The sequence below is a fragment of the Pituophis catenifer genome, unplaced genomic scaffold (assembly GCF_029215685.1).
Source record: "Pituophis catenifer annectens isolate HBS135680 unplaced genomic scaffold, rPitCat1.0.hap2 SCAF_2, whole genome shotgun sequence".
Taxonomy (NCBI): Eukaryota; Metazoa; Chordata; class Lepidosauria; order Squamata; family Colubridae; genus Pituophis; species Pituophis catenifer.
In genome coordinates, this window is record NW_027256882.1 from 193,838,249 (window position 1) to 193,858,038 (window position 19,790).

The window sequence follows — 19,790 nt, forward strand, 5'->3', positions numbered from 1 at the left end:
TGCACAATCCAATTAATTGTTTCTCAACTTTAGCATAACTAATTCTGGGAGTTGAAAGTACACACATCTTAAAAGTTGCCATGGTTGAGAAACACTTGAGTTATGGCATGCCATACTTCTAATCCTGGGTGCAGATCTCTTGTTTTCTGTCAACACACTTCTTTTGGAGAAATCATTTTCTAAGTCCAGTTGGCTGGTAAAAGACAGAGAAAGGATACCTAATACACATTGCACCTTTTAATGGAGAAACATTTCATATCGAATCGGAAGAGAACACTTCAGATTGTAAAGCACTCCTGGAATGAGCATGTCTTTGACTTCTGTAAAGAGAAGAGAGAAACTGCAGCTAGTAAAGTTCACCGTCTAAGAGAATCGGCAGAATTGTGCGGAAGTCAAGAGGTTTCGGGAAGATGCAAGCATAGATTGCTGGCTCCGGGGTCTTTTCCTTGGAAGCGTGGAGCCCTGTTGGAAGTAACATTCACATTCTGGAGGTAGCTGTGATGGTGCAGAAGCTCGTTCTCCCCAACTGGGAGGGTGGCATAGAACATTAGCGGCTCTTCTTTTTTGTAACTGCTTTCTTTAAAAAAAAAAAAAAAACTTTTCTGCATAAAATAGAAGGTGATGAAGAGATTAAACTGGGTGGATAAACCAGATTCCGCTTTCGACTTTTTTTTTCTTTTCCTATTTATTTCTGCGGACCAGCCTCCCCCCACCCTTGCTGTACTGTGCAAGAGAAAAGAGCAACGAAATCCCTCCAAAGTATTCGCCCTCACAATCTTATGAATCAAAGAAAGCGGCAACTAACTAACCAATCACAAGGCCGCAGAAGTAAGTGGAGGGGGGGAGAAAGGAGCGGCCAATGAGATTTGTCCGAAAACGGAAGGAAGTCGGGATGTTCACGGAGGGGGCGGAGCTTACCCACGTGTCCCACTCCACGCCAAAGCGGAGGCCTTCAAATCGAAGCCATGGGGCGCAAGTTGGACCCGAGCCGGCAGGCAAAGCGGGGGCCAGGTCGGAAAGCCCGCAAGCAGCGTGGGGCGGAGCAGGAGCTCGCCCGCTTTTTGCCGCCCGGTAAGTCACTCAATGCCAGAACTTCGTGCCGGTGGACAACGTAGGCAATTAGCCTAGGATGGTAAAAAAAAAATTAATGGGGAATCTGCTGGCACTTTTTCCCATTAACTCATTTTATTCGAAGGCATCGGCTTTCATGAAGTGCGATTCCCTCCCCCACGTGTGCAGTGGCTAGACTGATGTAGGGTTACGGTGGGGAATTGGGAGGCTTACAGGGTTACAGGTGAGGCAGATTACAAGCCTCTTGATGCAGGGGTCTCCAACCTTGGCAACTTAAAGACTTGTGGACTTCAATTCCCAGAATTCCTCAGCCAGCAAAGCTGGCTGAGGAATTCTGGGAGTTGAAGTCCACAAGTCTGCCAAGGTTGGAGACCCCTGTCTTAATGGATTAGCAATTGTATTGGGTTAAAAGCCTTCGGGGTTTGTTGCAGCCTTTTGAGATAGACTAAAAGCCTTTGATATGGAGTCCTTGGTGCTCCCTGAGCTTATTTATTTTCTTGTGGACATTTCATTACCCAGCCAGATAACCTCTTCAGAGCACTTCCCGTATGGTGGCAGCATGGTTAACGAAACGTCTGCCAGAAAACAACCAAGCTCAGGAGTATCAAGGACTCCACAATTCGACCCTGAGCTACATAGATTCTCTTCTATTGAAATTTCTCAGTGGATGGTGCGTTCAAAGTCCTGCTTTTCAAAAACAGTCGCTTTGAGATTTGCCGTAGAGTGACCTGGGAGCTGAGATACCCTGATATTAATTTGTCCTTGTTTTGAGTTGTGATGTCTAAGAATTTATATGCACACATTTGAGATCTTGGCTCAAAACAAGGACAAAGCAATCTCGGTATCTATAGCAGATCTCAAAGTTACTGTTTTGAAAAAACTTTAACTTCAGAGTCAAGACTTTTAACTTCATTGTTTAGAAAAAAATTGCTGAACTTATGTACATCAAAGGATTCTGGCAATCTCAAACGATTCCAGCAATGGTTTTGATCACATGACTATTGTCACTTTATAAGATACTGTAATCTTCTCATATTTGTCTAACCAACCTCTCTTTAATCCCCTCCCCTCCATGGCCTCTGCCCAATTTAAATTCTATATCAGCTTAGCCTTTCTGTGCATTGGATGAAGTGAGCTACAACTCACAAAAGCTTATGCTTTTGTTAAAATTTATTAGTTGGAAAAACTGCTAGCAAATTCCTGATTTTTCTCTCAGGACTGGGCACATAAATCAAGCAAAATAGATTTCAGTTCTTCCCCCTGGCCTCCAGTTTTTAGGAATGAAGATTGAGTTGGATGATTCTTTGGTGGATAGCACATTACAGTACATAAAGCACATCCTTTTTTGCTATGGTGCCATTCCTGCAATCCACCAACAAGTTGATTTTATGAGCTCTTTTTTTCTGTATTTGATTTAAAGTGATTAAGTATTCAGAATTTTGCCTGTTGGTGTGCTTAGTCTGAGATCAAATTCATGTTCCTGATATTGATCCATACCTATTAAGGATATACTGTATTCAAATCTCAGATCTATAGTGCGGAGTTGGCTTTGGGTAGGGCACTAAACTTCAAACACTGTATTTCATGTAGCGAAGCAATATCTGCTTTTCGTTTTAGGCTAGTTGTAAGAATTCTAAGGCTGTAGTACAGTACTTGAAAACATTTGTTGACATGTTTCTATTGAGAATTAAGTAAACCACCTGCTTATTTACTTTTATGTTTTCTCTTAAACAAAAGACCTAATTTTTGTTAATGTAAAAAGATTAAAAGGCCATTCAAAAAATTATAAGGGAAAGTGTTTTCTGTTGTATGTGTATATACCCTATTTTTCAGTGTATGAGACACACTTCCCCCCCCCCCCAAAAAAAAGTGGGTGGAAATGTCTGTGCCTCCTCCTCGCTATGCCTCCTCTACCGGTGGCATCTCCCCCCGGCGAGATTAGCTAAAATGTTTCCCGGGACATCTGCCTGCTGTTGGAAGTGCGGTTACAGCAATGGAACCTATTTTCACCAATGGTGGACCTGCCCGCAGGCGGTTAAATATTGGAAAAAAATACGGCAATGGATTTTGGAAATTACACAGATTAATTTGGAATTAAGACCTGAGATTTTCCTATTGGGGGCAAAACCTTTGAATGTTAAATCAGATATATGGTTCTTGTTGATTCACATTATCACTGCAGCAAGATTAGCGTATGCGCAGGAGTGGAAAAATCAATACTTACCGATAGATTTGAAAATAATATATAAAATTAATGAGTGTGCGGAATCAGATAGATTAACTAGATTGATCAATGGTAAAAAAGATTCAGAATTTTATAACAGTTGGAAAGTATGGTACGATTGGGTCCAGAAAAGGTGGGATAGAATAGATATATGATGATGTATATATATATATATATATATATATATGGTGGCAAATATGTATGTATAAAGGAATGATTTTATACTTATGGACAATGTATTATTATATGTATATTATATATATGTATATAATATACATGTATATTATATATATGTATATTATACCATGGTGACAGGATTGTATATTTTATTTGTGTATTAGTGTATAGAATATATTAATAAAAATTATAAAAGAAATGTCTGTGCCTCTTATACAGCGAATGTTGCCGAAGCTCCACCCACCTGACGGCCTCTGCCTTCCAGCAATTTGCCTCCTTGCAGCAAACAGCCTGGTCAGCTTCAGCACAGCCCAATTTAGCTTGAGCAGCTGATTGGTGGTTGGATCTGCCTCCCTGAATGCCGCCTATCAGCTGTTCCAGGCTCTGGGGATCGCCGCTGCTGCCACCTATCCCCACCTGGAATGGGGCAAAAACAGGATGAGCGGAGGCCAAAAATGGCGCACGGAAGCCAAAAACAGGACACATGGAGGCAATAGGCAGCAGCGGCGATGGGCGGTGGCGATACCTGGAACAGCTGATAGGGCTAGACAGTATTCCGGGAGGCAGCTCCAACCATCAATCAGCTGCTCATGCTAAATCAGGCTGTGCTGAAGCTGACTTTGCTGTTTGCTGCAAGGAGGCAAATTGCTCAGAGGCAGAGGCAGATTTTTTTCTCTTGGTTTCCTCCCCAAAAGCTAGGTGTGTCTTATAGTCCAAAAATATGGTATTTAATTTTGTGCTGGGGAGGGAAGAGGTATGGAAATCAAACTATATTATTTACCAAAACCATATATCTTACTGAATCAGTAGCAATATACTTCATTTTCTTGCTGTAAACTTGCCTGAACCATTTGATGCAGGTTTGTTGCTTCATAAAAATCAGTTTTCAATATTTAATCAATTACATGACAACTGTACCAAATTGCAAATGTCATATATCCTTCATTAGGAAAATCCCAATATTTTGAATAGAAGAATGGAAGACAAAAGGCAAAAGAATACCCAAGACTTTAGCAAATACTTTCAATTTTATGTGGAGGACTTGAGACAGTAGGATCTTTTGGTTCTATCTTTCCATAGATGTGCATTTTGTAGTTTGACAGCTTTTTTAAAAAGTTTGTTGTTGTTGGCATTAAAAGTCTCACTTCTCTGATCTATCAAATTCAGATTTGTTGGAACCAGCTTTCCCATAAGAACTGAAAACTTCCACATTATCTACAACAGTTCATAAGCCTGAGAAACATGTTGGTCTTTAAATGTCATGAAGGTTTTTGTATTTCTTACAAAGATTTTCCCTTCTTAAAATGTTGTGGTTTGTTTTTTTTCTCCCAGCACTTGATGACAATGCAGCAAAACTTTCCAGTCATGCTCGACGAAGGTTAGTTTAGATTAAAACATATTTCACAATAGTGTCTTTTTAAATATGCCTGCCTATCAATAAAAATGTTTTCAGCTGATAATTGGATTTATTATACTGGCGATGCTTATTATTTTTAAATTACCATATTGTTCATTAATGTCCTGAAGTACTTGGCCCTCTAGATCCATGATGGCAAACCTATGGCATGCGTACCAGAGGTGGCACACAGCGCCTTCTCTGATGGCATGTGAGCCATCGCACCAGTTCAGCTCTGCTGTGCATGAGCATGCGCCTCCCGCCAGCAAGCTGGTCTTTGGGTCTGCTGCAAATGCGCGGGGGCGTGTGGGCATGTGCAGGGCGTGCGGGGGTGCACATGCACGAGGGGCTTGCAGGGGGCCGCATACACATGGCATTTTGAGGCTTTTTTCTAGATGGGACAAAAGTCTTGTATTACAGAAAGTGTGGAATGCCATAAAGTGCTGCATGAACGGTTTCATCAACCCTGAGGGGCATTTGGTTGTAGCCAAAAGAACCTCCAATATAAGATTATATTGAAGATACTAAAAACAAATGTAAATATTTACAATTTAGTGTACAACACCTGGCACTTATTGCTAGGGTAGTAGTGATATGGTTTAGATTTGTTTTTTTTTAATGCTAAGTTTAAATCCCAAGGTTAGTTGTTCCTGAATCATATAGTTCCTATTTTTACTAAAGTGTGTAGATTAGCATTAGAAATTAATAGTGTTAGTGATTGATCAGTGCTCAGAGCAAACCATATGATTAAATGTGATCTTTTATGCCAGGGGTGTCAAACTCATGGCGTCACGTTGTCACGTAAAGTATTATAACTTTTTCCCCCTTCGCTAAAACAGGTGGGTGTGGCTAGCGTGTGATGCATCTGGCCCGTGGGCCACAAGTTTGGCACCCATTTTATCATCACTATCACTTTACATGGGAGTATTTTAATAAAAAAGGAAAATACCCTTTGCAATTAGTTCTTTTGTTAGCTATTTTTATTTCTGCATATAATTACATTTGCTGCACATTTCTGTTCATATGAAATGCCAAATGTGACAGCCATTTGTCTTTGATTCATCTATTGTCCTTAATCACTTCATCAACTTTTTCATGTGAAACTCATCAGTTCCTGCCACAAATTGTCTGCTTTTTTTCTTGATCACACAAATCAATTCTTAATAGTGCAGTCTTTACATTTTTGGTCCAGTGAAGTACAGTATTATGGACAAGCTTCTTAAAACTGTCAGGAAAGAGCGCCATACTTTGTTTCTTCAACCAAGTCCTGACAGTCCTTTCCATCCCTTTTGGAGTCAAACAGATATCCACCAAAATATTCCTTTAATTTGGGGGAAAGGTGGAAGTCCCATGTGCTAGTTTAGTCTGTACAGCTGATGGGGTAAGATGGTCAGATTTAATTTTGCCATTGCCTCTTGGGTGGCTTATGAGGTCTAAGGTTTATGTTGCAGCAAAATATCCTTTTTCTGCTTACAAATTATGCTTAATTGTTATTTCAAAGTTTTCAGTATTGCAACTTGGCATTCTAGTTGATAGTAGCGCAAAGTTCAAGGAAATCAAAGTGATTATCATCAGAACCATGAGTTTTCCTACCAATGCCTGAATTTTGAATTTTTTCCTCAGGTGAAGCATTTTGACTATATATATATAGACTAATGTTTCATTTCTGGGTCATAATGATGAGCCCGTATTTCATTGCATTCCAGTGCAATGAGGAAATTCCTCATGATGTGACAGCAATTGCAGAAAGAGTCTGCAATTCAGAGTCTGGGATAAGAATTGCTGGCAAATTTAAACTTCTGAAGCTTTCATTTCTCACCAGCACACAAGGAACCCATCTTGCATCAACATTCTGATATTGAAGAACATCATATAATGTGATCCAAACCTTTCTGTAAAATACCAAATTTAGCAGCAACTTCCCTTTGAGTGATCTGCCAGTTCTCCTTCATCAATTCATCAGCTTTTCTCGTGAAAAAAAATATGTTGGTTTCTATCACAAATCATCCCCTTTGTACTTGATCATACAAATCAGCTCTCTTTAGATCACCATCTTTAGATTTTTTTTTGCCAATAATGCACAATACTCATGTTGGAATAGTTATCATGATAAACAACCTTGCATATAGTTGTGTAATTTTAGTTGGAGAGACTTTTTTTGGTAGTCAAAAATTCAATTGCATTGCACTGTCAAGTATTCATTGCAGGTTTCCATTTCACAAACAGTAGCCACATAACATTTTTCTCACAGCAACTTCCCACCAAATGAAGTGAAAGAATTGATGCTAAAAAAACACATCAGAGCTTGCAACGCATCAGTACTGCCATCTACTGATGACCTATAACATTGGAGATGTTGCCTTTCATTCAACCCAGTTTCTTTATTAGGCTTTTTAGCAACAGTTGACACAATTTTCCTGAAATAAAAACATCCACCTATTTATAGTAAATGTGAAGAATTTAAAACGGCAATAAGGGAGAACCAACATTTTTTTTGTTCTCAAACTGTTGTTTTGCTACTTAATCACTTTAAATGTATGTACTCAAAGTATTAAATCCATGTTCCTTGTTTTTACTGTCTTGGACATAATAGACTTTTATTCATTCTTCTATTTCATTTTAGAGCTGTAAAAAGACGGATTAAATCTGAGCAACTGCAGATGAACAAGAATCACCAAAATGTGACAGGTACATTGATACAATCAAAAATATATTTCATTAAGCTTATTTAGGCAGGTTAGTTGGAGCTGTTACTATTCAGGGTTTACAATTGATGAATGTAGAGAGGCAATGTGCTTCCCCAACTTTGTATCATCCAGATATATAGGCCTTTAGTTTCCATACTTACCAGTAGCATATGCTGACTATACTAAAACATCTAGAATACTAAGCCATTGAGTAACTGTTGGTCATTTCTTTTCTGTTAATTCAGGAGACTAGGAAGGATATTCCACTTCAGACACTGGCTAGTATTCAGAAGCTGGGTTCTAGTGGGACAGTGTAGGCAGAATGAGGATGGGATCTGTTCTTTTCTTCCTCCAGGTCCAACTTCAATTTATTGCAGTCTGTTCATGTCAGTCGCTTGGACCCCAGGAACTCAAAGGCTCATTCTACATCATTTTTAAATGTTCTATTGTCCTTCTTGGCAGCTAAAAAGAAAACACTCAAGAATGCAAACAAGGGGAAAAGTTCCCCAGAGGACAGCCCAACTAACTGCAGCACTGATGCTGCCATGCAGCTCGCTTCCTCTGCCTTAAGGAAGAAAAGATCCAGGACCGAAGAGAGTGAAGAAAACGAAGAAGAAAGTATGGCTTTCAGTGATGAAGATGATCTAAGTGAGGATGAAATTATGGATGACTATGGAGTTGCTTCCTCTAGTGATGAAGAGGTAAGAATATTTGGCAATAATGCTTTTTGGTGGCTGTTACTCAGATAGATGGAAATATTTCTTATTTATTAAGGTGGGAATTCTTGTGTCATTGTCTCCTATTTGAAATTTGTATCTCTGCTCTGTCTCTTGGGCCATTTTGTCCCTGACTTAGAACCCCATATTCTGTGTTGGGATGCACTGTAATCTAACATTTCAAAGCAGCTGGGCTATACAAACAATATGCTAGGAGATATGTATGTTTTTTATTTAACTTAGTTACTAAGACCAACTCTGGGGATCTGCCTGAATGACCAAGAAAACCTGAAAGGCTGAAGAAGATGTTTGCCTCTTGCCTAGGACTTTGTTACTGAGCAGAAACTGTCAGTTTTGAGTGTTGTGCAAGAGATGTCAGGGTGGTGGGAAGTTTGTTTTATTTATTTGCCTCCTAGCTTTTCCAAAGGTTTGCTTTGAGCCTTGCTGAGTAATAATGAAAAATAATGGTCACTTTAATCTTGCTCCTTCCTTCCTCTCTCCTTCCACCTCCTCTCCCCCCACCACCACCCCAATACATTTCCCCATCATTATTATTGTCCCGGGGAAAAGCTCTTCCACTGAAATAGGATGGTCTGCTGCAGCACCTTGAAGCAATTTCTTTTGAAGTTTAAGGAAATGATTTCTATAAGGATCTCCTACTCCTATTTTGTTTTGGGGTTGTTGTTTTTTTGTGACTGGTTCTACTCTGTATTAGTGTTGCCATTACAATTTATAAAAGGTAGCTGCATTCACAGAATGAGTACATATTTTATATTTTAAAAAACCCACAGATGGGATTCTCTAAGGCAATAGTCCCCAACCTTCTGGGCACCAGGGACCAGATCTATGGAAAATAATTTTTCCATGGACCTGAGGGTGTATGTGTGGTTTCATGCGCTACCTAGATCCTGTGCATGTGCAAATGAAGCTCCACTCACTTGCGGGGCTTGTTTCCTAATGGGCCACAGCTTGGGGGTTGCTCTAAGACCACCCAGAATCGGGAAGCCTTCTCGATCTAATCAAATGAAGTTGATGTTAATATACTTTCCCTTCCCGTTCCTTATATTGTAGATTGCATTATTCAGAGTGGGTGGGGAGAGGATACTCCTGGCCTTTGATTAAGTGGTTCTTTGTGTGCTTTTACATTCAGCTCCTGCCTATAGAACGAGCTGCTCAAAAACAAAAGATGGAAGGGTGAGTAATCCAGAATATTTGATTTGGGGGAATTGCTGAGCTTTTCCCTCTTACAATAGATCCAATTTTTCTCCTACTCTTTGTGTCCCCTTGCAAAATGGTTTTTGTGTGGGTTGCAGGCTGGACATCAGTGAGGATGACAGTGAAGATGAGACACCACAGTCCAAGCAGAGGGTAGAGCAAGAAGAAGAAAAGGACACAGACCTGCAGCTCAACATGGAGGCAGAGGAGTGTTTCGTGCTTCCCAGTGGGCAGGAGATAGAGAAAGAAGATATCCTTATCCTGGTGGGCCCAGAGAATATTAAGGGGGTTGTCCAGAGTTGCTCTGTGCCTCCTCCTGAGTCTTTCCCTAGAGATCCCTTTGTATGGCACAGCTTTGTTATAGGCAAAGTTTCCCAACCTTGGCACATGGACTTCAGCTCCCAGAATTCCCTAGCATAGCTGGATGGAGAATTCTGGGAGTTGAAGTCCACGTGTCAAAGTTGCCGTGGTTAGGAAACCCTTGATTATAGGGTCTGTATGGTGAATTCATATAGACCGCTTAATAATCTGTTAAACTTTCCATAAAAGGATGGCAGTCCTGAATTGCTTTCTTGGAAGAGAGCTTAGGTATCAATACCTCTCTGAAACATTTCAGCTCATTTCTTTTTTAGGATTGTTTTTAAATGAGATAAATATGTAATAAGTAAATGAATGTGGTGCGATTCCAGTGTGACACACTTTCACAACCAGTTTGTATTTTGGATGGTAGAATATGAAGGTTCAAAGTGCAAATTAAGCTTCAAACCCTAATGTTGCCTTATTGGGATTCAAAGTACTTTGCTTGTAACTTTTATATTTGTGCAAGGGGACCAAACAAAGTACTAAGATTACCAAATCTGGACTGCAAAAGTATATTTTTGCTGTCATAGTTGTGGTTTGGATTTGTGTAAACCTAACCAGTGGTCCCTTGTTTGGTAGGTTCCAGCTACTCTTTTGTGCCCCTGTTGTGGAGGCCTGAAGAAGTTGCTGATGGAATCAATAATCTCTGGAATCTGTATTTCAAAAGGCTGAGTAAGCTATTAGTAAAATCAGTTATCTGACTTGGTATAAGACAGTTTCATTTGTGGTTGTTCCTTAATTCCTTTTCACCTGCTCAGCCTCCTGATCTCCAACTCATTCATCAGCGTATAAAAGATAATATGGAGGTGCTTCAGGATTTCAGTTCGAAGCGAGAGAATGGACGCTCAAGGCAGGAATATTTATCCCTTCTGCATCAGGATCTTGCTGCATATTACTCTTACAGTGATTTCTTAATTGGAAAGATGACAGAACTCTTCCCTCTGTCTGAGGTACTTATTTTTCTAGAAAGACTTTTAGTCAGAAACACAAAAGCTTGGTGGCTGCAGTCAAGAACAGACCTGAAATCTTGGCAGATAATTATTTTGGTGCCAAAATTTTCTTAGTCTTCAATTTCTTTTGTTTGTAAGTTTCACTGTATTGACATGTAGATCAATGTGCACACATACATTAGCGCAGATCTGCTTTCTGCAAGAAGTCCAGTATAATTGTAAATATTCCTCTTCTTCCCTGAAATCAAAGCTTCTCCCCACATAATATTAGCTCTGGCTGACGAGATGCTTTTTGCCTTTAGATTATTATTAGGAGACTAAGAACTGGTCTTGATTTCTTGCATAGCCTCAGTTGACAAGAACAAAGAATTTTCAGTTTTGCCCTATTCGCCTCTTTAGATAGATCAGTATTCTTTAAATCAAGTGTTAGCTCAATTACTTCTACTCCATGGGAAAAAAAACAATGTGTGTATAACCACTGCTTCTTGATGAGGAAAAATTCCCATTCTTTCATTCTGCCTGCTTTTAGCTGGTTGAATTCTTGGAAGCCAATGAGGTCTCTCGGCCACTGACCCTCCGTACCAATACATTGAAGACAAGACGCCGTGATTTAGCTCAGGTGTGTACCTGAGCATCCCCAGCCCTTTTTTTCCTCTTCTTTTGCCATGATTGGAAGAGCTAAACTGCCTCCTTTGTGTTGCAGGCCTTGATAAATCGTGGAGTGAATTTAGACCCATTAGGAAAGTGGTCAAAAACTGGGCTTGTTGTTTATGACTCCTCTGTGCCTATAGGTGAGTATCCCTTTTCTCTTTCTCCCCCAAATCCTGCCTCTATACATGCGCTCTGCCATTGCTTTCCCTGTATTTATCCTTTGGTCTTTACTTTTTTCCCCCCTTTTAGGTGCCACCCCAGAATACTTAGCTGGACACTACATGCTGCAAGGTGCTTCCAGCCTTCTCCCTGTTATGGCTCTGGCCCCTCAGGAAAATGAGCGCATTCTGGACATGTGCTGTGCTCCAGGAGGCAAGACCAGTTACATAGGTACTCACGTTTGTTGGGGAAGAATGGGTTCAAATTCCCCATTTTGGGGACTGCCCACCATCAAGGCTGCGCTATGCTCTCCATTAAAAGGCAGACTCCTTCTGAAGGTCCACTTCTCTTTTGAAAACAGAAATTGTCATTCTCTTCTTTCTGTAGGAACAGTTGTAGCTTTCGTATTGATTTAGTTGAGTTCCTGCAATATAGCTCTCACTTGTAGGATAGGCAGGGAGTTGAAAAGGTAAAAAAAAAAAAAAGTAATAAAATCTGGTCTTTCTCCTCACCCTCTGATTTCTCATCCTCCCAGCAAGAGAGCCAGATGATGAAAACAAGAGTAGAAGTAATGCCAGGAGATGAGTTTTAAAGCCTTTGACAGAGTAAAGTATAGCTCCATGTTTCCCTGGACTCCCATATAGTACAGTAGCTGTAGGTTGAGAAATTAGAAGAGTAACACTTTATCCCCCTGTGCAGCTACCATTTTATTTTTTTATTCTTGAGAGGGAATGTCGCGGATTCAATGAGGGCAGGGAGAGATATCCTGAGTTGATACAAAAGAAGAAGCCTGTTAATATTTCAACCGGAGTAGTATTTGAATGCCTGCAATAAACACAGAAATGCATATGGTAGATTAAAGAATATATCTGGTTCTATTCCCATTCCATTTCCCTAATTCCTGGCTTGAAAAGGATTTTTTTTTTTTACTTATTTGCTGGAATTCAGTAGAATTGTCATGGAGAATTGGACTTTATCAAGATCTTTTTAATGTCAGACAGAGGGTTTTTAAATTGACATATTTTCTTCAGTTGTTACTGCTTCACGTGGCATGGCTAGGGGGAAAGAGTGTGCAAATTATAGTCTCCCCACCCCAATCCTGAGGTAATTGTTTGGTATGAACCAGCGCAATCAAGGTTTAGGTTCATCTTTTCAACTTCAGCATCTTTTTCTGATTTGAAGCCACTTGTTGTCAGTCCCACTAGGTGAACCAGATCAGACAATCAACTTCATAGGAAATCTGAAACTACTTTGATTGAGATTGGCCATAATAACAGAGTTGCAAGTCTGTGCTACATTTATTTATTTATTTTATTTGTTAAACTTATTTGCTACCTATTTTGCTATGGGGCTACTCTAGGCGGCTTACAATAATAGAAAGGAAGAAAGGAAAGAAGCGCAAACAGAAGTAAAATAATATATATATATATAAGTGAAAACCATTCACGCATTAATCACGAAATCTCCAGAACCGTAAATCCTACAAACTTGAAATTTGCCGCGTATGTTCCTCTTGGCTTCTAGGTGCTCACTAAGAAAGGATTTTTTGAAATGACCATCAGAGCATTAGTATTTCCTATATTATTATAATACACTCTGATGCTAATTAGCTAGACGTTCTACTCCCGCTCCCAACTTGAAAATAACTGGAGAGAATGGGATAGCATAGGACAGGCTTCTGTGGGGCAAGCCTTATGGAGAGAAGGGGCTAGAAAGCCTGAGGGAGAGAAGGGGATAGGATAGGAGATGTTTCTGTGGGTCCAGCCTCATGGAGAGAAGAGGCTAGAAAGCCTGAGGGAGAGAAGGGGATAGGATAGGAGATGCTTCTGTGGGGCCAGCCTGACGGAGAGAAGAGGAGAGGAGAGGCTTCTATGGGGCAAGCCTGAGGGAGAGAAGGGGAGAGGAGAGGATTTATGGGGCCAGCCTGAGGGAGAGAAGGGGAGAGGAGAGGATCTATGGGGCAAACCTGAGGGAGAGGAGAGGACAGGAGAGGCTTCTGTGGAGCCAGCCTGAGTGAGAGGGGAGGAGAGGCTTTTGTGGGATCTGTCAGCGTTCCAGAAAGTCCCCATCTGTCAGCTTTGGAAGCCATATTAGCACCAGAAGCTTCCATGCTGCCAGAGCCAGCCTGAGGGAGAGAAGGGGAGAGGAGAGGATCTATGGGGCCAGCCTGAGGGAGAGAAGGGGAGAGGAGAGGATCTATGGGGCCAAGTCTGAGGGAGAGAAGGGGAGAAGAGAGGATCTATGGGGCAAGCCTGAGGGAGAGAAGGGGAGAGGAGAGGATCTATGGGGCAAACCTGAGAGAGAGGAGAGGACAGGAGAGGCTTCTGTGGAGCCAGCCTGAGTGAGAGGGAAGGAGAGGCTTTTGTGGGGTCTGTCAGTATTCCAGAAAGTCCCCATCTGTCAGCTTTGGAAGCCATATTAGCACCAGAAGCTTCCATGCTGCCAGAGCCAGCCTGAGGGAGAGGAGAGGAGAGGAGAGGAGACTTCTGTGGGGCCAGCCTGAGGGAGAGAAGAGGAGAGGAGAGGCTTCTGTGCGGCAAGCCTAAGGGAGAGAAGGGGAGAGGCTTCTATGGGGCTAGCCTGAGGGAGAGAAGGGGAGAGGAGAGGCCGATCTAACTACTCATTAATTTTCAAACTCTTAAGTGTTGATTTATTAAGCCCGATCACATAGTTTTGTAGCTAGTAGAACAATAAAATAAACAATGACGAAGGAACACAAAAGGATAATACATCAATATGATAACCAAAAAGATGAGTGGGTGAAGAGCAGAGGGCAAGTGGGGAGGTAGAATCTGCCATCAGTCCAGAAGCTTCCTCCACATGGAATTCTCCCATTTGGTCCCCAGGCCAACTGGCAGGTCTTATGTCCTCTCCCTTCTTGTACTCCTGTGAAATAGAGAGATATCTAAATCCCTTCCAAATGTTATCTATTGTGGACTCATGACATATTTCACCTCTTGTTGCTTTGGTAATGAAGCCTGCATATCCTTGTAATCCTCCTTGTTTTCTGCATTTCTCATAGGAAGTAGGGTTTTTTGCCTTTCAATTTTGTTTACTAAACCAGTGTTTTTCAACCTCAACAACTTTTAAGCCGTGTGGACTTCAGCTCCCAAAATTCCCTAGCCAGCCTTCAAATGCCATAAAAATACTGTTGCCAACCTTGTTGCCTTGGTTGTTGCTAAGTTGTTTCATAACAAGCAGCCTAGAGGGAACTAAATGTCATGTCTGGCTTTAGGGAGGAAATGGAGAAATATTGTCCTCAACCAACTTTTTTTTAAAGACAGTCTAAGGAGTTTAGAGATGTGCTGAATAACCTACAGAGAAGGCTACTTTATAGGAAAGGCAAGCAATCTTCTCCATTTTGTACAGAGGAGAAGGATTTGCCTAGGTAGGAAACTCCAAAACAGCACATTGTGTGGAAGGAATGGAAGCCTCTTGGGAGTTGCTGCATCATTGGTGCAAAGGCAGGGCTGACGTGCACTTTTCTATTCTGCCCGACAGCTCAGCTGATGAAGAACACAGGGGTGATACTAGCTAATGACAGCAATGCTGAGCGTTTGCACAGCGTGGTGGGAAACTTGCACCGCTTAGGAGTCACAAACACTGTTGTGAGCCACTGTGATGGGCGCCAGTTTCCTAAGGTATGCTGCTACTGAGGACATTGGCCCCATGTGTCTTCTGGGATGAGGGGCACCTGTCCCTTCTTGAGGTAACTCAGGGGCAAAGCTGCATCAACTCTTATCAGCCAGCTGCCTCAACCTTCTCCTGCTGAGCAGGACTCATGCCCAGATTGCTGAGGAGGGCAGGGAGGACCAGACGTGGCTGGTTTGCCTTCTGCTCTGTGGGGAACAGTAGACTTCAAGATAAGAGTTTATTCTTCAGCTATTAAGCTGATCAAATCAAGAGCAGAGAGAATCAAGAGAGAAACTTCCTTCTAAATCCATTTTTCCTCATCTTAAGGTATTGGGTGGATTTGACAGAGTCTTGCTTGATGCTCCCTGCAGTGGTACTGGTGTTATTTCAAAGGACCCCACAGTCAAAACTAATAAGGTAAATTTATTCATTCTCACTACATGAAGCACAGCAGTATCGGAACGGGCATGCGGAGTAGCTCAGAATGATACATCCGTTCTTCTCATAAATTGCTACAAGCTCAACCGAGGTGCCTCTCTAAAGATATCTGAAAGAAGTGAGAGATTTCATCTGGTCAGAAGTTAACACTTTTGGCTAGATCTGTCCCTTGGAAGAATTGGTCATGGAACTAAACAGTGTGAAAGGTCCACACTGGGTTGGTTAAGGTCTGGCATATAAATGAGATTAGTTCAAAGAGAAATTCAAACAATTGAAGTTGTGGATTAGTCTGAACTCTTGTGGAACTCTTGGAGTATATTTAGAAACCTGATAATAAAAGGTATACTACTGAATAAGACTTGTTTTAACAGGTTCAAAGAGTATAAATGAACAAAGGCAACCAGAAGAGCAGAAAAGTTTATTTTATTTTTGAAATAATAGCCTGAGAATAATTGGTTTGAGTTACCTGTTGAGATGAGTGGCTATAGAACTCAAATAAATTTTAAAAAGCAACAACACAAACTCTGGCAAAATGAATGCTTTGACCAAATTCCTTAGCAACACCTCCAGAAAGCAATGCCCCAACTATGAGCACTGTCCGTGCAATCCTCTTCTGTCCACATTCTAGACCCTTGCTGATGGTATAAAAGCCACTGAGAAATTCAGAAAAGTAGAGTTCAGTCCCCCCTCTGTCTCCTGGTGGAAAGTTTGTAATCTCCCCTTTAAAAAAAAAGTACTGAGATTTGTTTCTATTAATATTTATCTTTCTGCCTTTTTTCAGGATGAAAAGGACATTTTGCGCTGTGCTCACCTACAGAAGGAATTGATCCTCAGTGCCATTGACTCTGTTAACGCAACCTCTGAGACTGGGGGATACGTTGTCTACTGCACATGTTCAGTCATGGTAGGTGTCTGTTTTATTTGCTGTCTCCACTTTTGTTCTGCTGGAGACGTTGACCAATCTGATTGCCTGTACTCTGTGGTGACAGGTAGAAGAAAACGAGTGGGTGGTGGATTATGCCCTGAAGAAGCGCAACGTCCGCTTGGTGCCAACAGGTCTGGACTTTGGCAAAGAAGGATTTACCCGGTTTGTATCTCTTAATTCTGAAAAATGGAGTGGGGCAGTGGACATTAGCTCAAAGTCTTCGGGTATTGGAAATGCATCACTTTTTCTTTGCATTTATCTAACTAGGTTTAGGGAGCGTCGTTTCCACCCTTCCTTGAAATCTACACGCCGTTTCTATCCGCACACCCACAATATGGATGGTTTTTTTGTGGCCAAATTGAAAAAATTTTCCAATGCCATTCCTAAACCTCAGAAAGGTAATGAATCTGAAAGCTTGCCTTTTTCAGAAATCTTGTTTTGCTAACAAACAACACCCACCAGGAATCATAAACCTGGAAATTAATTAACATCTTCAACCAGAATACACTACTTTGCTGGATTATCCTTCATCTTGCTATCCACAGAACCTATTTAGTTGACTAATAAGGCTTTATTTTGAGGTGGACCTGAACAGTACCTGTACATGTTTAACTCAGACAAGTATTTTGCTGAGCCCATGAAGCTATCATGCAGGGCCAAAAAAAGCTCCTTTGCAGTGTAGGCCAAGGATACTTTTTTGGATCCAAAGCCCTCTTGCCTGCATTAGACCCAAACGCTGCACACCTTTACAACAATATGTGTAAATGAATTTAACATTTTACAAACGTGTTCCAGTGAAGCTAACTCTTAAAGTAAATTAATCAACTGTAAATTATTATGTGGTTTGAACATCCTAATACCTTTTTCTAACAGCAGTGAGGAAGGTGCAGTTTGAATTAAAATGAGAATTGGGTTTGTACCACCTCTTCTCAGAACCTTTAGTAATAACTGGGGCCCAGAAATTTCCTGTTAAAGATGTTAAAACCTGAAATTGATTAAAAACTGAAAACGTCGTAATCTGATGGTTGCTCCTAATCCAACTTTATTTTTTAACTTCTAGATGAAGCGCCCAGTGAGGAGCTAACAATGCAAACAGTAAAAGATGGATCTCCTCCAACTCCAACTGGGCCTCCACCTAAAAAGAAAAAAGGTCCAGAAAGTAAAGCCAGTCAGCAGCAGGCTTCAAAGCAAGAGCTTTCAGCTGTAATCGCAGCCAGGAAGGAGGCTAAAGGAGAGTTGAAAGCTAATAAAAAGAAGAAACCGCTTGCTGCCTCCAAGCAGAGCAATTTTCAGAAAAAGTCCAGACTCTTGAATCCCTCTCCTGGAGGACTAAGAGCTAAGTCAACTCCCAGAAAAAAAGGCGGGGTACAACGAAACCCCAAGTAGAAGGAGGCCATTATGTTTGATACATCATGGAATAATTGCTGGCAATTCTGGGGTGACTGGTGGGAGATCTTGACTACCAAGATAACTTATCCTGGCAAGACTTGTGCAGAAGGCATTTCCCCTTTGCGCTTCAGTTGTTTCATTTATTTTTAGCCTGTTGAAGGGCAGAGACTATTTGTATGAGACCACTACCTGTCATTAAAAATTTCCCTGATTCCATGATGTGTCTGGATAACACTTCCTTGTCATCTGCAGCTGAGTTCAACACTTGGGGCTATTAAAATTCTTGGAAGAATTTTGGAGAAGGCTAATACATATTGCAAGCAAGCACACACAACTTTATGCAGCGCGTAATTTGGTTTCATTTAATCATAAACCTATTTCATTGGTTCCTGGTTGCTTTCTGAGATGGTGGGTTTTAAAGGTTGCAAATTACGTATATGGAATTTTAAAAACAAAAGCTTGTATTTTAAACTTAATTGCACACAGGTGCAGCATGGTATAGCGTTACAATGTTGGACAAGGATTGGAGAGACCAAAGTCCTAGTTCACACTTCCTCCCAGTCCAGCCTTTTTAACATGATCATGGGGAATAAAATAAACAGAGAATTCTGTATAGGATGCCTGGAGCTCTTAGAGAAAGGGTGGGTGTAAATCTAACCAATAATGACAAAGCTCTGCAGCTGAAGCCCTGATCTATCTTGCTGCTCTCCAAAAATCCAATAGATGAGGCTGTTTTCAGAAGTGGTCCTCAGATGGTGGTGTTCCCTGCCCTGGGCGTCTTTAAAGCACTCTCAGCTAGTGTGTGCTTAGTCAGAAGGTCTGGGGCTTGAAAACCTGCCAGGACATTTGCTGCCTATCTACCAGTATGGTATGTGTCAGCGTTTTTGTGTGGGGAAGTAAACCAAGTACATTTAATTTGAAGGGATCCTAGGCACAGTTGATTGTTCCTGAACAGAAACAAAATAACAAGACTACAAAAATTAAGCATGAATTTTACTTGCTCAATAAAAAGCAAATTTTATTGCTTGAGGCTGTAGAATTTGACAATGTCTTTGGATCAATATTTTTTCTATTCTCTGTTAGTCTGAATTTTAATGGCTGCACTAATAGCAGGGAATGAGTATGGAAAAGATGGAAGCTAAAATGGAACCAGGTATCTGGTAAACTGGAGTGAATTTGAGCAAAAGTCCAAGAAGGCTGTTCCCCTTCAAAGTAGGCAATGAAGACTCAGCATATGCTTTAACTGCTGAAACCACAGAATGTTGTGTGAATTCCAGAATACAAAATGAGTATGAACTGAGGAGCTGGAAAGAAGGCAGGAAACCATCTGACTGGAGGTAAATATTACAGGGCCTCATTTTTGTTCTAGATCATGCTGGTCTTTCAACTCCTTTTAAGAAAAGCTATTCATTTTGTTTGGACATTAAGAATGTTTGGTTGAATTCTGTAATGATTAAGATGCTTGTCAATAGCATGGAATAAAAATCTGCAAAACATATTTTTTTCATTTAGTACATATCTTTTGGGATCTTTTTCATGGGATTACACTATACCGAGGAAGTTAGTGTTCCTTCCAAATGTGTATTCCACTGTTCACCCCCAGGTTCAGATAATCTGTGAACAAGTTAAAGAGTTTGGACAGAAAACTGATCTCTGCACATTCTCAGGTGCCCTTAGGAGTTTTATACATTAAATCACCATCAAGCTGTTCATGTCTGCCCAAAATGAGTCATTTCAATTGCAGCTCTTAATGCCTGCTGATGCTGCTGTGGTTTTTATGCCAAATCTCATACTCTATT

The 19,790-nt window shown here is 40.9% G+C and overlaps 1 protein-coding gene across 2 annotated transcripts; it reads left to right on the top strand.

The window, feature by feature from the left end:
• The first annotated feature begins 919 nt into the window (after positions 1-919).
• On the top strand, positions 920-18,207 carry NOP2 (NOP2 nucleolar protein). 2 transcript variants are annotated; one of them, XM_070935358.1, is made up of 16 exons: positions 920-1,071; positions 4,805-4,850; positions 7,492-7,556; positions 8,018-8,256; positions 9,422-9,465; positions 9,585-9,750; positions 10,605-10,796; positions 11,326-11,415; positions 11,500-11,587; positions 11,697-11,837; positions 15,108-15,247; positions 15,567-15,656; positions 16,459-16,581; positions 16,667-16,764; positions 16,870-17,000; positions 17,663-18,207. In XM_070935358.1, the coding sequence occupies exons 1-16, from the start codon at positions 966-968 to the stop codon at positions 17,986-17,988; spliced, it is 2,085 nt and encodes a 694-aa protein (XP_070791459.1). In that variant the 5' UTR covers positions 920-965; the 3' UTR covers positions 17,989-18,207. The 2 variants fall into 2 exon arrangements, with proteins under 2 accessions (XP_070791459.1, XP_070791460.1); XM_070935359.1 differs by having other exon boundaries at positions 9,585-9,736; positions 10,597-10,796.
• Positions 18,208-19,790: the final 1,583 nt, after the last annotated feature.